At 44.2% G+C, this 18,745-nt stretch overlaps 1 protein-coding gene and 1 pseudogene across 7 annotated transcripts in view; both read left to right on the top strand.

Annotated features, from left to right (window-relative positions):
* LOC124776699 (rho guanine nucleotide exchange factor 7) overlaps positions 1-18,745 on the top strand; it is a 134,303-nt gene that overhangs the window by 67,818 nt on the left and 47,740 nt on the right. For all 7 annotated transcript variants that reach the window (XM_047251810.1, XM_047251809.1, XM_047251804.1 and 4 more), the window contains 2 exons: positions 6,507-6,585; positions 9,513-9,679. In XM_047251810.1, the coding sequence (XP_047107766.1) occupies positions 6,507-6,585; positions 9,513-9,679 (246 nt within the window). The remainder of the gene's footprint in view (positions 1-6,506; positions 6,586-9,512; positions 9,680-18,745) is intronic.
* Positions 15,344-15,461, top strand: LOC124778492 (annotated as a pseudogene).

Below are 18,745 nucleotides of genomic sequence, written 5' to 3'. Positions count from 1 at the left end.
CCTCTCGCTCTCTCCCTCTCGCTCTCTCCCTCGCTCTCTCCCTCTCGCTCTCTCCCTCTCGCTCTCTCCCTCTCTCCCTCTCGCTCTCTCCCTCTCGCTCTCTCCCTCTCGCTCTCGCTCTCTCCCTCTCGCTCTCTCCCTCTCCCTCTCGCTCTCGCTCTCTCCCTCTCCCTCTCGCTCTCTCCCTCTCGCTCTCGCTCTCTCCCTCTCGCTCTCGCTCTCTCCCTCTCGCTCTCGCTCTCTCCCTGTCGCTCTCGCTCTCTCCCTCTCGCTCTCGCTCTCTCCCTCTCGCTCTCGCTCTCTCCCTCTCGCTCTCGCTCTCTCCCTCTCGCTCTCGCTCTCTCCCTCTCGCTCTCGCTCTCTCCCACTCGCTCTCGCTCTCTCCCACTCGCTCTCGCTCTCTCCCTCTCGCTCTCGCTCTCTCCCTCTCGTTCCCTCCCCCTCGCTCTCGTTCCCTCCCCCTCGCTCTCGTTCCCTCCCCCTCGCTCTCGTTCTCCCCCTCTCGCTCTCTCCCTCTCGCTCTCTCCCTCCCTCTCGCTCTCTCCCTCTCGCTCTCACCCTCCCTCTCGCTCTCTCCCTCTCGCTCTCTCCCTCTCTCCCTCTCGCTCTCTCCCTCTCTCCCTCTCCCTCTCTCCCTCTCCCTCTCTCCCTCTCCGTCTCGCTCTCTCCGTCTCGCTCTCTCCCTCTCGCCCTCTCCCTCTCGCTCTCTCCCTCTCGCTCTCTCCCTCTCGCTCTCTCCCTCTCGCTCTCTCCCTCTCGCTCTCTCCCTCTCGCTCTCTCCCTCTCGCTCTCTCCCTCTCGCTCTCTCCCTCTCGCCCTCTCCCTCTCGCTCTCTCCCTCTCGCTCTCGCTCTCTCCCTCTCGCTCTCTCCCTTTCGCTCTCTCCCTTTCGCTCTCTCCCTCTCGCTCTCGCTCTCTCCCTCTCGCTCTCTCCCTCTCGCTCTCGCTCTCTCCCTCTCGCTCTCTCCCTCTCGCTCTCTCCCTCTCGCTCTCTCCCTCTCGCTCTCTCCCTCTCGCTCTCTCCCTCTCGCTCTCTCCCTCTCGCTCTCTCCCTCTCGCTCTCTCCCTCTCGCTCTCTCCCTCTCGCTCTCGCTCTCTCCCTCTCGCTCTCTCCCTCTCGCTCTCGCTCTCTCCCTCTCGCTCTCGCTCTCTCCCTCTCGCTCTCTCCCTCTCGCTCTCGCTCTCTCCCTCTCCCTCTCGCCCCCGCTCTCTCCCTCTCCCTCTCGCCCCCGCTCTCTCCCACTCCCTCTCGCCCCCGCTCTCTCCCTCTCCCTCTCGCCCCCGCTCTCTCCCTCTCCCTCTCGCCCCCGCTCTCTCCCTCTCCCTCTCGCCCCCGCTCTCTCCCTCTCCCTCTCGCCCCCTCTCACTCCCTCCCTCTCGCTCTCGCACTATCCATCTCCCTCTCGCTCTCGCACTCTCCATCTCCCTCTCGCTCCCGCTCTCTCCATCTCCCTCTCGCTCCCGCTCTCTCCATCTCCCTCTCCCACTGACTCCCGCTCTCTCCATCTCCCTCTCCCACTGACTCCCGCTCTCCCTCTCCCTCTGGCTCCCGCTCTCTCCCTCTCCCTCTCCCACTGACTCCCGCTCTCCCTCTCCCTCTGGCTCCCGCTCTCTCCCTCTCCCTCTCCCTCTGGCTCCCGCTCTCTCCCTCTCCCTCTCCCTCTGGCTCCCGATCTCCCCCTCTCCCTCTCCCTCTGGCTCCCGATCTCTCCCTCTCCCTCTGCCTCCCCCTCTCTCCCTCTCTCCCTCTCCCTCTGCCTCCCCCTCTCTCCCTCTCTCCCTCTCCCTCTGCCTCCCCCTCTCTCCCTCTCTCCCTCTCCCTCTGCCTCCCTCTCCCTCTGCCTCCCCCTCTCTCTCTCTGCCTCCCGGTCTCTCACTCTCCCTCTGGCTCCCGCTCTCTCCCTCTCCCTCTCCCTCTGGCTCTCGCTCTCTCTCCCTCTCCCTCTCGCTCTCGCTCTCGCTCTCTCTCTCTCCCTCTCCCTCTGCCTCCCGCTCTCTCCCCCTCTCTTCCGCTCTCTCCCTCTCGCTCCCGCTCTCTCCCCCTCTCTCCCGCTCTCTCCCCCTCGCTCCCGCTCTCTCCCCCTCGCTCCCGCTCTCTCCCCCTCTCTCCCGCTCTCTCCCCCTCTCTCCCGCTCTCTCCCCCTCTCTCCCGCTCTCTCCCCCTCGCTCCCGCTCTCTCCCCCTCGCTCCCGCTCTCTCCCCCTCGCTCCCGCTCTCTCCCCCTCTCTCCCGCTCTCTCCCCCTCGCTCCCGCTCTCTCCCCCTCGCTCCCGCTCTCTCCCCCTCGCTCCCGCCCTCTCCCCCTCACTCCCGCCCTCTCCCCCGCCCTCTCGCCCTCACTCCCGCTCTCTCTCCCGCCCTCTCCCCCTCGCTCCCGCTCTCTCTCCCGCCCCCTCCCCCTCACTCCCGCTCTTTCTCCCGCCCTCTCCCCCTCTCCACCTCGCTCCCGCTCTCTCTCCCTCTCCCCCTCGCTCCCGCTCTCTCTCCCGCCCTCTCTCCCGCCCTCTCTCCCGCCCTCTCCCCCTCTCTCTCCCGCCCTCTCCCCCTCTCCCCCTCGCTCACGCTCTCTCTCTCGCCCTCTCCCCCTCTCCCCCTCGCTCCCGCTCTCTCTCTCGCCCTCTCCCCCTCTCCCCCTCGCTCCCGCTCTCTCTCTCGCCCTCTCCCCCTCGCTCCCGCTCTCTCTCTCGCCCTCTCCCCCTCGCTCCCGCTCTCTCTCTCGCCCTCGCTCTCTCTCTCGCCCTCTCCCCCTCGCTCCCGCTCTCTCTCTCGCCCTCTCCCCCTCGCTCCCGCTCTCTCTCTCGCCCTCTCCCCCTCGCTCCCGCTCTCTCTCTCGCCCTCTCCCCCTCGCTCCCGCTCTCTCTCTCGCCCTCTCCCCCTCGCTCCCGCTCTCTCTCTCGCCCTCTCCCCCTCGCTCCCGCTCTCTCTCTCGCCCTCTCCTTCTCTCCCCCTCGCTCCCGCTCTCTCTCTCTCGCCCTCTCCTTCTCTCCCCCTCGCTCCCGCTCTCTCTCTCGCCCTCTCCTTCTCTCCCCCTCGCTCCCGCTCTCTCTCTCTCTCGCCCTCTCCTTCTCTCCCCCTCGCTCCCGCTCTCTCTCTCGCCCTCTCCTTCTCTCCCCCTCGCTCCCGCTCTCTCTCTCTCTCGCCCTCTCCTTCTCTCCCCCTCGCTCCCGCTCTCTCTCTCTCTCGCCCTCTCCTTCTCTCCCACTCGCTCCCGCTCTCTCTCTCGCCCTCTCCTTCTCTCCCCCTCGCTCCCGCTCTCTCTCTCGCCCTCTCCTTCTCTCCCCCTCGCTCCCGCTCGCTCTCTCGTCCTCTCCTTCTCTCCCCCTCACTCCCGCTCGCTCTCTCGCCCTCTCCCCCTTGCTCCCCCTCTCTCTCTCGCCCTCTCCCCCTGGCTCCCGCTCTCTCTCTCTCGCCCTCTCCCCCTCGCTCCCACTCTCTCTCTCGCCCTCTCCCCCTCGCTCCCGCTCTCTCTCTCGCCCTCTCCCTCCCTCTCTCTCTCCCCTTTCCCCCCTCCCTCTCTCTCTCCCCCCTCCCCTTTTTCCCCCTCCCTCTCTCTCTCCCCCCTCCCCCCTTTCCCCCTCCCTCTCTCTCTCCCCCCTCCCCCCTTTCCCCCCTCCCTCTCTCTCTCCCCCCTCCCCCCTTTCCCCCCTCCCTCTCTCTTTCCCCCCCTCCCCCCTCTCTCCCTCTCTCCCTCACTCCCTGTCTCGCCCACCCCAGGTTGATTTTTTCTCTATAATAATGCTATCTGAAGGGCCACATGCCTGTAGTTTCATGACTCTGTACTAAAATGATTGACATACATTGAAGTCACACTCGCGACTGTCTAATTTTATTGGCTTTATCATTGTTATTTAAGTCATTTATTGGTGGGATTGTGAGACTACCCCACTTGGTATGAAACATCTTATTTTCTTAATTGTAGAAAAAGAAGATTTTGGGAAATATATCTGTCATTCATCTCCTTTGTTGAGTTTTGCCATAGATCAAATGCTTGTTATTGTTGCTGGTTACTATTGTTGTGTTGAATTTGACATTCACTGTTGAGCTGACATTACATGAGTCAGTATTTCATCTGCAATTAAGGATGTCCAAAGGACTTTCTAGCGAAGAGATCATGGAAATTCTATACAATTCTGATGACTGTGACGATGAAAATGAGTGGGACATTGGTAATGAACTGAATGAACATATGGAACCTCTTGACAAAGACCATATCATAGCATCAGATGAAGCTGATGATGAAATATCAGAAGAAACTACACATTCACGTGAACAAGTAGAAGAAGAAGAAGAAGAAGACAAAGACACTGGATATTTTTTTGTTTCTAGAAGTGGACTATAATTTTCTAGTGAACCACCAAAAGATGGGCGGTGTCGACATCGCAGCATTTTAAACGTAACACCTGGCCCAGAGAATAATGGAAAAACAATAACAGAGTCATTTTTATTATTTATCTCACCAGAAATCATGAGCACTGTTGTAGAAGAAACGAACAGGGAAGCCAAACGAGTAATTTCTTTGTGGAATGCAGCTCATTCTTCGAACAAACCGACATGGAGAGATGTAAATGCAACTGAAGTGTACGCTGTATTGGCAATTCTAAAAGGAGCTGGTCGAACTCATGGACATTGCACAAGTGCTTCCAATCTGTGGGGAGGTAATGTTGCCTTTCGGCAACCATTCTTTTCTGCTGCCATGTCAAGAAACCGATTTTTGTCTATACTGAAATTCTTGCGATTTGACAAGAGCCACACAAGAGCACAGAGAATTGAAGAAACCAAGGACAAGGTACAAGCCATCAGGGTAGTGTTAGACAAATTGCAATCCAACTTGTGCAAGAACTTCTATGCTTATGAATACGTGACTATTGATGAACGATTAGCAATGTACAGAGGCAACTGCCCTTTTAGGTTTAAATCAAGAGCAAGCCTGGAAAGAATGGCATTAAAATTTGAGTTCGTGCTGATGTGAAGACATCTTAGTTATTACGGATCCAAATTTACACAGGAATGGTGGACAATACTCGGGAAGTGAATCAAGAACAGAGAGTTGTTTTGGATCTGATGGAACCATTTCTGAATAACAGTCATGGTGTAACAACTGATAATTTTTTCACCAGTTTTCCATTGGCTGCTGAACTACTAAAACGAAACACGGCATTGATTGGTACCTTGCGTTCCAATAAGAAAGAGATTCTGAAGGAATTCTTGCCAAACAGAAAGAGAGAAGTTCACTCTTCAATGTTTTATTTCACAAATGATTTGACTCTAGTTTCCTATGTTCCAAAGAAGCGAAAGGCAGTAATACTACTCTCTACTCAACATAATGAGACACAAGTGAGAGGTTAAGAAAGTGAACACAAACCTGAAATCATACTGCACTACAACAAAACCAAAGGTGCTGTAGATAATGGGGACAAAATGACAAGAGCATACAGTTGTGTAGAGGAATGAGGCGGTGGCCACTAAGAATCTTCATGGAAACGATAGATATTGCAGCACTGAATGCATATATTCTGTGCACTCAAAGATTTCCTGAATGCCAGAATAATAACCGAAGCCAACGTAAACTCTTCATGACTGAAGTGGCATTTGGACTCGGCAAACGCAACATGGAAGAAAGAGCCAAAAATATCAGCGGTCTTCATAAAGATGTACAAGATGCACTGAAAGCTTGCGGTATTGCTATTCCTACAGCAATGATCCAGACCCAGTGTTCCAAGTTACCAACGCCACAACGATGTCAAGATTGCAAGAGAAACAAAGCTCGGAAATCAAGATTCTGTTGTGTAACGTGCAAGAAACCTGTTTATAAAATACACAGCAAAGAAACAGATACCGTGAAGTGCATGCAGTGCAAAAATGTACTTTACTGAAAAGTTGAAAAAAGTCTTGTGTTATTTTACTGTGACTGTTGAGGTACATAGATTATTAATTTTCTGTTCGTTGAGTACTGAATTTAGTGAAATATATAAAATTTTTTTTGTACTTTGTATCTGTGATCTGATTAAATACTTCTAATAACCTGAAAAGCTGTTTTTTCAATACTAAATAAACCCATTCAATGGAAACAATTAAATCTGAGAACAAATATTACAATAAAACTCAAAACTCTTTTGGGGTAATCCAAATACCCCGCTTGGTAAAATAGAGGTGTGAAAAAGCTTGGTAGTGGGAGGGTTAAGCAATTTTTTTTTTAATAATGAGGAAGCCAGTGCAGAATACTTTGGCTGCTAGAATCACAAGATGATTTGTGTGTGTGTGTGTGTGTGTGTGTGTGTGTGTGTGTGTGTGTAGAATTGAATGCTTGATAAATTTTGTTTGATATAAATTAAAATGAAGGCAATAGTTCATGAGTCATGAAAGCGATGTCTCGTAGTCTGACAGTTTGATTTGTTAATGTGATTATTACTGTTGGCAAGGAGAAATTTTTATGATGGAAATTAGATTCATACTTAGTGGTTCATCATAGTATATCCTTAATTCAGATATGTTTTCATTCTTTATGCAGGGAAAACTGCCATTGACTGGGATAAATGTTAATAAACTTGATGATACAGATACATATAAAAATGCTTTTGAAATTTCAGGTAAGTTTTAGCTATTTCAATTTACTTATTCATAACTACAAGAACACGTTATTGACAAACAATTTGTATTATCATTTACACCTTTCTTTGTTGTTATTGTTCTTTCTTCTCTTCAGACACATTTTCCCAGAAACTTAGGATTCAACCTAATTTTTATCATTACTGTACCGAATTCACTTTGACATCAAAACTCCTAGGTTATATTTTAAGACACTATACAATACACAAAACACTCTGGTGTAGTTTATCCCTATGGTTTAAGACGTAGAATAATTTCTCCAACAAAGAAATAGCTCAGAAAGAATTGAAATAGCCATAGCACCATATATTGCTGCCATGTTGGCAAATGCTGTGTTATAGTTATGAGATTAATAATGTGTTCATTAAAATTATGACATTTCTTAAGTGGAGTGATACTTAGTTCTGACATGGTTGTAAATCAATTTGTGTATATGCATACTTTCCAGATCATTGTCAGATCAGTTCAGTAAGTTTTGAATCTTTGGAGCACATTGGCAGAGCATTGGTGCAGTGCACCCGTATCGCAGTTTATTTCCAGTGACCAAACTTTGTGGGGAAGGAAACTGTCATGCATAAAATAGAAGAAAACAGGCTAGCTGATGATCACAAAATTTTGTCAAAAGAAATTGAAGAAAGAAAGATTGTATTTGTATGAAAATACAATGAATAGGGAATGAGTATTTTAAGGAAGTTCTAAATCATTCAACAATGACAAAATGTTGGCCAAATAAGTAATATAGTTGACACTGCACCTTTTTAGCATTTAAAATTTGTTATTCTAGAAAGTCAAATTTGAAAGAGAAGTTGTTAGTTTTTATCAGACTTCAATGATGATTGACTAAAACTGTGTCAGTCAGATGGAAATTGAAATACTAGGTCAGTTATCTACAGTGTTTCCCTTAAAAACATGCTCTTATCTTTAACATGAAAACACTTGGGCGTACATAAAAATTTCAAGACTTTGGTCAGTAGTGCTTGACATAGCTGGAATATCAATCCCCTCATGTACTTTTTGAAGAATGCAAATGGTTGATACTGGTACACACTCTTTGCTGTAAGAAATTTGTGGCAGAGGTACTAAATACAATGCTGTGTGAAAAGCTGCTGTCTTCAAGCAGAATACCAGGTCTTTTTTACATGTGTCATTTACATGTGCCACCTGTAAACAGTGTGGAATAATAATCAACTATGATTGTTGTCCTTTCCTGCAACACAGCCTCCAAGTATTATATCACCTTACATGTCACAATAACTTCATAAAACTCTGCTCTCATTTGATTTTTAAATATTGGGCAGTATATACTCTACTGTGCCATGCTACATTGTCTCATCTCAGGGGTTAAATAATTCACTCTCTTGCCATTGGTACAACAATAAGTTGCTGTTCTTTAAAATTAAATTGATTCTTACTGGAGTACTAGCCTAACAAGGTAAGCAGGAGAGCTCCTGTGAAATTTGGAGTGGAGGGTGGAGGTAGTCTCAGAATTGAAGTTGTCGGTAAGATTATTGTCTGGGAAAGCTAGGTTTTGGGTTTGAATTTTGGTTTGCCACACAGTTTTAAACTGTGAGGAAGTTTCAACATGGTACACATTCCACAACAGACTAGAAGAATTATTCTGGAGTTAGTAGCTATTTACAAAGAGGTATGTTTGTCCATATCTGATCAGTTTTCATCTGGCAAGTCACTCACAGACAGACTTTTCTTATTAATGATTGTGGCAACACTGATTTCCACTTATGCTATGTATTACACACTGTTACTCTTACAGTTCATCAAGATGAATTGGTGAACATGCTTCGCATTCACTGGAGTGACAACATTTGTCAGAGTTTATCCATACAACTTACTTGTTGCCAAGTTTTGACCTCCACCAGATGGTACTGTTTGTATTCTTTTGAGCATATCTGTGCCGCAGTGAAAAGTGTACTACATTCTACAATGTTCATTTACTGTGATGTGTATATCTGATAAACACCATTGTGGAAAATGCATGTTTTTCATGAGAACCTAGGTACTTGTTCCATGTGCTTCTCTTGGATTAAAAATTGACTGTAATATAGCAGAACTTTGTAATACATCTGTATTGAGAAATCTCTGGAATATGCAAACCATTAGATTAAACTCATAGGTTACTGACTGCGCAAGTTGGCACAATAGTCAAACACTAGACTTGTATTGTGGAGGGTTTGATTTGTGAATGCTCCAGCTTGGCGTCTTTATTGCTTCTGTGGTTACTCTAATTCACTTCAGGCAAATGCTGGGATTGTTGATTGACAAGACTGTACCGGACACTCTTTTCACTTTTCACCTGTCATCCTAAATCTGAGTTGAGTGCTCCAAGTATAATAATATAGAAAATCATACATCATCATACATATATTGGTTTAAAGACATCAGTTGACCATAATAGCTATGATGCCTTATAATTTCCTCCAGTGGATTTGATTATAAAAGGACCACACAGAACACATTATATTATTTACATCATAGTATTACCATTGACTTGATATTTATGAACTTCAGGGTCTTTGGTACTCAATACATGGTTTTCATTCAGGCAGCAGCTTCTCTTTGTGACTTTGATGTTATTTAAATAGTTACGAGCTACGGATACCATGGGTGGTGCTTCGAAGCTTCCAAGTATTTGAGAATAGATTATTTGATCACTAAGAAGCTACAATATGACTCTGTTTTGTTAGAATTGTTTTGACAATACTGTTACTTTATAGTCAGTATAATAAAGTCATACTGCTTGTTAAGGTGAGCCGGTTTAAATGGTTATGATGATGAGATGATGATAGTATTAAATAAACTAACCGTGAATAAGTAGCTATATTGCAGACTTGTAATTACTACTTTTATCATAAAATTTACTGTTAATTTATTGTGATGTTTTCCATTTCAGGTCCAATGATTGAGCGAATAGTAGCTGTTTGTCAGACAAGAGATGATCAGACACAATGGGTGGATCATTTAAAGCAACAGATTCGGAAAGTTACAAAATCATCGGTTTCATCACCACCTCCAACATCACCACCTCCCAGCAAGCCACAACCATTACCACCTCCCCATGTAAGTGTTGCACCACTTTCTCCCTATTCCAATCTGACGTCTTTATTTGCTGAACTTATACAGCATGGTATTATTACAAGAAAACTACTGAAACATTTGTTGTACTCTGAATTCACTGCTGCTGCCAAAATAATAGGTGTGAAAATACGGCATAGTCATAGAGCAGAATGTGTGATCTTCCCCAAAAGTGAAAACTCAGGAAATTGTGATGTGGCACATAAGGTACTGCTGCAGAGTGAATATGAAGAAGAATCTGAAAGTGATGATTCCATTATTTATTGTCTAGAAGCTGAAAGCAGGCCTGAATCTCGAAAGACTAGTGTTTTAGAAAGACAAGATGCCATTGATATTGAAAGTGATCAGAGTGATAATGATACAGTTTCAAGTGCAGCTAGCCATGTAAAGTATTATAGTAACTCTGTCTGTCTTGCTAATTGTGGTGAATTCTCTTACGGGAGAGTTCCTCAGTGTCACAGTATTTCAGAATTTGTTTCTCAGCAAAAGTGTTCTCCTAAGCACATGGGTGCTGCCTTCTCCACATTAGAAAATTATGACGTTATAAACACAACTAACAAACAACTAAAATTGTTTGAAGATCAAGAAAACAAATACAAAATATCATCTTCTGCTGAATCCAGCTTTGAAAGGAACTCTTTGCACAGGACTTTCCCATGTGGTGTCTGTGAAGATCTTACAAACATAAGTGAATGTGAAGACACATTATCCAGAGACCAGTTAAATGTAGAACTTTCCAGAAATAGTATGCCAGTGACAGTTCAGCCGAGGGAATGTAATTGTTCTCATTCAGTTTCTGCCTTCGAGCCTCAGTTTCCAAATGTAAAGACAGAAGCACCTTTTGAGTGTTGTGGTACAGCTCTACTACAGTCAAAGAAACTTTCAACACAGTCACTGCCAATAAAATTGAGAGACTGTGATTCCCCTCCTACAACACATTCCTCCACTCTTGATCTTCCAGCAAAAACAATCCCTGTACCATCTTCAGTGTTAGCAGGATTATTATATGGTGAGGGGCAAAACACTGAAGATGCTCACCCAAAGTGCCATCCAAATTTTCAACAGCAAAACAGTGCCTCTAGTGATAAAAGTGCTGAAAGTACAAGTACAGTTTGTAGTTTGCCTTTTGTATCGAAATCTAAAGTGAAAATCAATCGTGGAGAGAGGACTTCCATTAGAACAATTCCAGAAAAAACCACTCAACCATTGGATTCATGTAGGTCTTTTTCTCAGCATGATAATCGTGGCCGTGGCCGTTACCGTTCTTACCAGTATGTAACCATTAAGCCCAGAGTATCGGCAGATAAATTTAAGAGTAGTAAAGCCACGAACTGTCAGTGCTGTTCAGATATACCATCAAGTTCACGGTCTTCTGATTCTGGGCTGGCAGACATTGCAGGGAATTCAACATTAACATCGCCAGATTTATCTAATATAGTAACTGAAAATGAACAGAGATATTCCTGTGCAAGAAGTGTTGAATCCTTCCATCCTGATGCATCACCAACACCAAGGGAAAGTGCTGAGTTGGAAGACTTCAACTATGAGGCACAATGCATGTGTACATCACCATTTGGTTCCACACCACGCACTTCTGCACAACCGTCTCCAACGTCAGAGAAGCTGCTAACTGGATTGTGTGATTCTGTTACTTCCATCACATCTGCTAGCAAGGACCAGCCACCCGTTCCAGCTGCACAGTTGTGGGAGGGCACTGGAAACCAACCTGCAACAGCAGGCAGTGGGATCTACCGTTCAGGAATGTATGCCCATTGGTGGCTCAAGACCAAACTCCCTGCTTCCGCAGTGAGAGATTCCACTCCTGCTCCTACACAAACAGGCAAGGGATGATTCTTAATGCCGCATGTGTGTTCTTATACATCTGAATCACATGCATGCTTGTTTCATAGGGGCTACCCTTCCTGTATAATTCATCATTAATGGTAGACTTACAGAACACTCCTAGTAACTCATCCATTAAATGAGAAACAAAGCTCTTCTGTAAGGGAGAAAACTTAACACAATGTTTCAGTCACTGTTAACAATGCAGAATTCGCACTGCCCCATATGTAGTGCTGAAACCATGACATGCTCAGCTGAGTGTCCTGTTTGTTGTGACTTTTATTGCTTCTGTTTCTAACTGTGTTGTTAACATGAAGCTAAATTAATTTTGTGCATCTGAGTTTAGTTATTTTGTTTTACTAAATATCCGATATTCAGCCAGTTTTTCAGATGCTTTTTGTTTTATTTTTCTCAGTGTGTCTTGCGTGGTTTAGCAGTACTAAATATTCTACAAAAAGAAATTGCAGAGTTCATAATGGTAATTTTTCAATGGGATACAAAAAATACTAGAGGAAAGACATCCACTCACCATGTAGAGGGTTGGGTTGTGTGGGGGAAGAGGCCAAACAGTGAGGTCATTGTTCTCATTGGATTAGGGAAGGACGGGGAAGGAAGTTGGCTGTGCTCTTTCAAAGGAGCCATCCCAGTATTTTCCTGGAGCTATTTAGGGAAATCACTGAAAACCTAAATCAGGATGGCTGGATGCGGGATTGAACCATCATCCTCCCAAATGCGAGTCCAGTGTGCTAACCACTGCGCTATCTCGCTCGTACTCACCAAGTGTAGAGGAGGGTTGTGTGTGTGTGTGTGTGTGTGTGTGTGTGTGTGTGAGAGAGAGAGAGAGAGAGAGAGAGAGAGAGAGAGAGAGAGAGAGAGCGCGAAGAGTCATGCAAAGCAATTTAGGGAAGGGAAAAACATGAACAACTTGTTTAATGCTATCTCCATGTGGTGAATGGGCGTGTTTTCTCATACCATTGTCTAGAAATTTAACTGTAATAGTTTTAGCTTCTGGATGTGCAACATATTATCTGGTTGTCTTAAATAAAAAAGAGGAAATAAGTGCGAATGGATTCAGTGAATGAGATTATGTACGTATTATTGTTTCATACCATGCATTGCCCTTCACTAGTGCTGTTCATGTAAATTGGATTGCAGTTATTGTTTAAGAACATTTTACCCTTTCACAGGGTTTTGACCCATGTAACACTGGGTTGGAAGTAGGCGTGGCATAAGAATGGACCAGGATATTTTGTAGTTTTCTTCGGTGGCTGAAAACTATTTTAGGAGGGGTGGGAGGATTGTGAGTAAGATTTTCCTCATTTCTGGGCATGATCATAAGTTGCTGTTGGTCTGGTGAACAATAGAGTTAAATTATTCCAGTCATGGGTGATATTACTTAATGAGGGAGCTGCTGCTTTGCAGCACTTGGGGGAGAAATTTCTTAGTGTAGAAGAGGTCGGCAGATACTGAAATACAGATACTGTTCACAGCTTTTTGAACCAGCAAAGGTGGAGATCAAATCCAGCAAGGTGAAATGTTGAGCTGAGGAGGACCAGATGAAGTGTGTGGAAGAGATGGTGTTGCGGATGTCCAGGAAAAAGGGCAGTGTGTGTATGCTTAGGATCCAGATCATGAAGATGTCTCCAAAGAACCTGAACCAGACAAGGGGTTTAGTGTTTTAGGTAGCTAGGAAGGTTTCCCCTTTATGGCCTGTAAACAGCTTGACACAGGAGGATGTCATGCAAGTGCCCATGGCTGTGCAGTAGAGATTTTGTATATCTTCCCTTCATAGGAGTGGGGAAGGATGTAGTTTGTAAAGTGTATAATAAATGAAGTAATGGGTTTGTAGTCTGTAGGGAGTTAGGAGAAGTAGTGTTCAGTGACCAAGGGGGATGATAGTGTGTAAAGACAGAGCATCAATAGTGACAAATGTGGAACTTTACAATAATGGCGTGGCAATGGCTGCAGGCAATGGGTTGGAGGTATTGGTCAACAAGAGTAGAGATTCATTCCACAGGAGGACAGTAATTAGCTACAATGGAATGTCCAGAATGATTAGGTTTATGGATTTTGGAAAACATGTAGAAGGTGGGTGAGAAATTAGCGTGAAGAGGTAGATAGATTTACGAGAGAGGTTCTGAAATGGGTGGAAAGAGTGGAGTAGGAATTGGAGGCTACATTGGACTTACAGGGTGGGATCACCATGGTGGAGCTGGCAGGTACCTTCTGTTGGGTAATCACTATGGTTATCTGCCAGTAGTGGAAACTGTGTCTACCAGGGAGGATGATCAGATTGAGGTATTAAGGTTGTGTATGACTATTGTTTCCTCCTTTGAGAGGTTTGAGCTATTGGAAAGGGGGATGAGGATGGGGCCATTTGGAAATAAATAATTCTTGAATGTAACCATAAACCAGGAGATGGTTAGGTGAGACTGAAGAGGGGTCACAGTTGGATGGAGGTATGAAATGAGACACAAAAGGTTCTACTGTTGGAGGGGCTGATGGTTAAAGTGTTTCCATGTTAGGAATCTGGAGGAAGGGGACTAGGTCTTTGCTGTGTACAACATGATTGAATAGCTATCTACACATGCCTTCAGAGCAGAGATTGGCACCACATCTAGGCCTGTCGGTTTCTTAGTGTTTAGTTTTCAGATTGTCTTCCTGATTTCAAGCACTGTTGCAGGGAAACACCATAATTTTGCAATATAATTCATCTACATCTGCTTTAGGGAAATATTGTTCCACTTTTTCACAAGTTTCAGAAAGTCATTACAAAGTTTGCTAGTTTTTGTGAATTTTATGTTAATCTACAGGGTGAGCACAAAGTTTTGCCCTGATTATAACACCATTACATGGGTTAGTGTTACTAGTTTTTTTTTTTTTTTTTTTTTTTTTTTACCATTTACATTAGTAAACCTCAACATTTGCTCCCTTGATAGCTCGGGGAATGTCGAGGCGGTATTCCAGTTCCTGCCAGTTGTTTTGTAACGTGTTGTGTCACAGTACCCACAGTAGCTTGTATCCTAGCCTTCAGTTCGTCGACATCAGCAACTGGCATGATGAAGACTCTGTGCTTGGTATAGCCCCAGCAAATAAAGTCAATGGGCGTAATGTCTGGAGAGCGGGGTGGCCAGGGTGTTGGACCATTCCTTCCAATCCACCGATCCAGATATTATTTCCCTTTTGACTTTCTTTTCTGGGGCTATATGAAGGACAGAGTCTTTGTCACACCAGTTGCTGATGTCAATGAACTGAAGGCTAGGATACAAGCTGCTGTGGGTACTGTGACAGAACACTTGTTACAAAACACCTGGCGGGAACTGGAATACCGCCTCGACATTCTTCGAGCTACCAACGGAGCACACGTTGAGGTTTACTAATGTAAGTGGTCTTAAAAAAACTAGTAACACTAACCTATGTAATGTCATCAAATGTAACTTATTATGTCAAAAGGTTACTCTGTTATAAATTTTTATAATCAGGTCAAGACTTTGTACTCACCCTGTACTTCCATCTTTAATCTGTATGTTTTTATACTGGTGACTATCTTTTCTGGTTTATTGTTTTATGCCACCACCTGCTACATTACTTTCATTGTCATGAAATTCTTTTCTGCAAGTACTACCCACATGTATAACTTTTTGTAATTTTGGTGGCAATTTAGGAACTTTTGGTTAGTATACTGTTTTTGTAAAGAATGGAGATATTTAAATACGTTGAAGGATTTCACTCATAAATACAGTTATGCATTTGTTTTCCTTAGATGTTTTTTAAGTAAACACTTTCGAAAATGTCTTCTCAAAACTTGCCAATGGCCTTGCTGCAGTGGTAACACCAGTTCCCATCAGATCACTGAAGTTAAGTGCTGTTGGGCTGGGCTAGCACTTGGATGGGTGACCATCTGGTCTGCCGAGTGCTGTTGGCAAGCAGTATGCACTCAGCCTTTGTGAGGCAAACTGAGGAGCTACTTGATTGAGAAGTAGCGGCTCCAGTCTCGTAAACTGACATACGGCCAGGAGAGAGGTGTGCTGACCATATGCCTCGCCATATCCACATCCAGTGATGCCTGTGGGCTGAGGATAACAAGGTGGTTGGTCGGTACCGTTGGGCCTTCAAAGGTCTGTTCGGACAGTTTAGTTTTTTTCCCCCCTTAAAACTTAGTTTGAACACTGTACAGAATTAGAAATATTTGTATTTGAATTATTTGTGTGTATACTTCTTCCCAGGTTTGGTTTGTCATTGCTGTAGAAAAAAGTATGTATTTTGTTGTAAGAGAAAATTCTTTTGTAGGCCTATTGTTTTGTGAGAATTTTTGAGTGTGCCTTTAGCTTTATTATGTGACAGTAATGATATGAGAGTTTGAGATAGTTTACCTGTATATAAAGTGCAAATTTCCCTGTGTATATTTGTAGGTGTATGGTCTAAGACTGGTGCTAATTTTTTGGTTATCCTGTAATAGTGTTTACATTTGTATCATTAGAGAAATATCAAAACGTTTAATATGTGTTACTGATTTCATCATTAACACTTTTGTGTATGTTTACATCCCACATAAGATTGTTGGTTTTGGAACCTGATACTTTTTTCAGGACTTTAGTTAATTTGCTAACAAAGATGTCCACACTAACATCAAGTAAGCAGTATACACAAAATGATTAACTTATTACGAATTTCAGTGACTGAAACTTGAAACTTTTTTAATTACATTAATTATGATGAGACCTTGTCTAACTTTAAACTTTATCCCGTGTCTGATTGAAATACTTGGTCCTTTACTCTTTATAATAGTTCTACCATAGCAACTTGCCCTTTATTTGATGACAGTAATGTGTGTGACCTCAGCAGCCAGAGGCTCTGTATGTATGTGTGTGTGTGTGTGTGTGTGTGTGTGTGTGTGTGTGTGTGTGTGTGTTTTCTATCTCCAACAAAGGCCTTGTTGGTCTAAAGCTCATTTTCTGACAGTCTTTTTGTTGTGCCTATCTGCAGCTCCGCATCTCCGCTATATTTTCATAATATTGTTACAGTCCATCCTGGATTTTCCACTGTTGAATTTTGATAGTAATATGTGCTGTATTTCAGTGTCTCTGTATCATTGCTCTGTAATGCATACCATTTCGCTGTTGAAAGAATGTAATTCAACTTCAGGTTGCTATAGTTATTTTTAATAGCCTGCATATTTTGATGGAGTGATAATTCTTTGTAAATTTATTTGGCATTCAACCTAATGATTGTTAAAAGTTTCATTTTTATTATAAGGTTTATAACTGTACTACATCTATCGTTCTCAAACATCACATTTTGACAAGGTAGTGATATTTTTTCTGATTGCAGTTGAATATGGTACATTCTTTCTTCTGAGACCTGTTGCTTTTCATGGCTCTCCAGACTGGTTGAGACAATTCCATAGCAGTTGTGCCTGTTATGATCTATTCAAAGCCTAATTTCTCCATCTGTAACAACAGAAATTTGATGATGAACAACTCCATATCCACCTCCTATTCCCTCACTAATTAGCTCAACCAGCCTTTACTTCCCAGCCTTATTGAGGTACATGCCATGTCCAGAAAAATCCCATATCACAATAGATCCAACCAGCATCATTGCAGTCTGTATCTGGTCAGCAGTCATCAGCACCATTCCCAGCTCCACAGGAACTTGATATACTGCACAACCAAGCTGAGGCTGATCATGACAAGAGAATTGCTCAACTAGAAACAAATTTGTGCACCAGTTAAGGGGGATATTTTTTTCATGTCACAACCTATGTCATATTACCTATCCCTGTCCAGTGTTTCCTGTCCCACCTGCTATCACTACTTGATCATTTGTAGTGAAATCCTTACATAAAGGCCCTAAGTCCTCGATCCCTTGACTCTGCACTTGGCCTGAAAATGCTGGTGACCTGATGCTTTGTTTCTGACTATTTTAACTGAGGTCCTGCACCTCCAGCATGACCACTACCGGGCAGCAGCACTTTCTTTCTCCTGAAATTAGTGATGTTCCTTGTGTTCTTGATCATGTGTAAAGTCTGCTGGACTCAAGACTGGCAGCTGGAACCTGTTTCTGAGACAACAAAACTGTTACACCATGTCCTCCTGCCCCCAATCTTCCTTTTAGCTGCCATCTTCCAACCAGCCCCCTTCACTCTGCCCGCTTTCATTCTCGCTAGCTTCTGAATTTCAAATGACATGATCCATCTTAAAATACACTGAAAAAGTCAAATATTCACATATCTTACTAGAAAAGGACACTACTGCAGATATTCACTTCAAGAAATGTATGTGAAATATGTGGTAATGTGCTAAGTTTATTTTGCTAATGTTGAGTGGCTTCAATTTCTATGTTGATTGTACTGAACTTCTGTTAAAGCAGATGGTGGTCTTTCCTTCCTCCTCTGTCCTTAGAATGGTGATGGTCTTGCTGTCCAGTACATATGACAGAAGATTGAATTGTGTCCCATAGAATTCTGCATACAAAGCAATCAGCTCAACAGACTTACCTTTCTTCTTCTTCTTCTTCTTCTTCTTCTTCTTCTTGTTCTCTCCCTCTCTCCCTCCCTCCCTCCCTCCCTCCCTCCCTCCCTCCCTCCCTCCCTCCCTCACTTTATCTCTGTGTTCTTGATCTTTACAGAGCAAGGTTACAATTGTGTAATTAGCAGTGTCATCAGAAGAATTAGGAGATACACTACTGTCCAAAACTTAGTCGTCATTAGGAAAATATAAGCAACCTTGGTAAATGACAACAAGGTTACACATATTTCTATTAAAATTGGCATTGTGATATGTTTGGAGAGAAGCAATACTTCTTGTTTTGAATAGGCAAATGACTGAAAGATTGTAAAAAGCAGTACATGTGATCAATAATGTCTCTTATACAGCAGATTCTTTATTATCAGTGTAGTTGCTTCATAAAATTTGTTACTTAGTGTCAGAAAGTCAACATTTTGGGCCTTTATTGCAGACCTTGAAGAAGGTGAAATATAGGCCAAAGTCTTGGTAGCATTCACTGTCCCACAAAGTGTAATTTGTCAGTTGTATTGAGATTGGATCTTCACAGATGAATCTCATTTCAGTTTGCTGATTGATTCTTGTTGCACATTGATCTGCAGGGCAATTAGGTGATTCATATAATCAAGAGACAATTATGATGGTGGTAGTTTTTTTATGTTATGAGGGAGCAAAATGTAGAAAGATTGTGCATAACTTTGTA

The sequence above is a fragment of the Schistocerca piceifrons genome, chromosome 2, assembly GCF_021461385.2.
Source record: "Schistocerca piceifrons isolate TAMUIC-IGC-003096 chromosome 2, iqSchPice1.1, whole genome shotgun sequence".
NCBI classification, from domain to species: Eukaryota; Metazoa; Arthropoda; class Insecta; order Orthoptera; family Acrididae; genus Schistocerca; species Schistocerca piceifrons.
The sequence above is the reverse complement of the archived record's forward strand: the minus strand, read 5'-3'. Positions and strand labels throughout refer to the sequence as shown.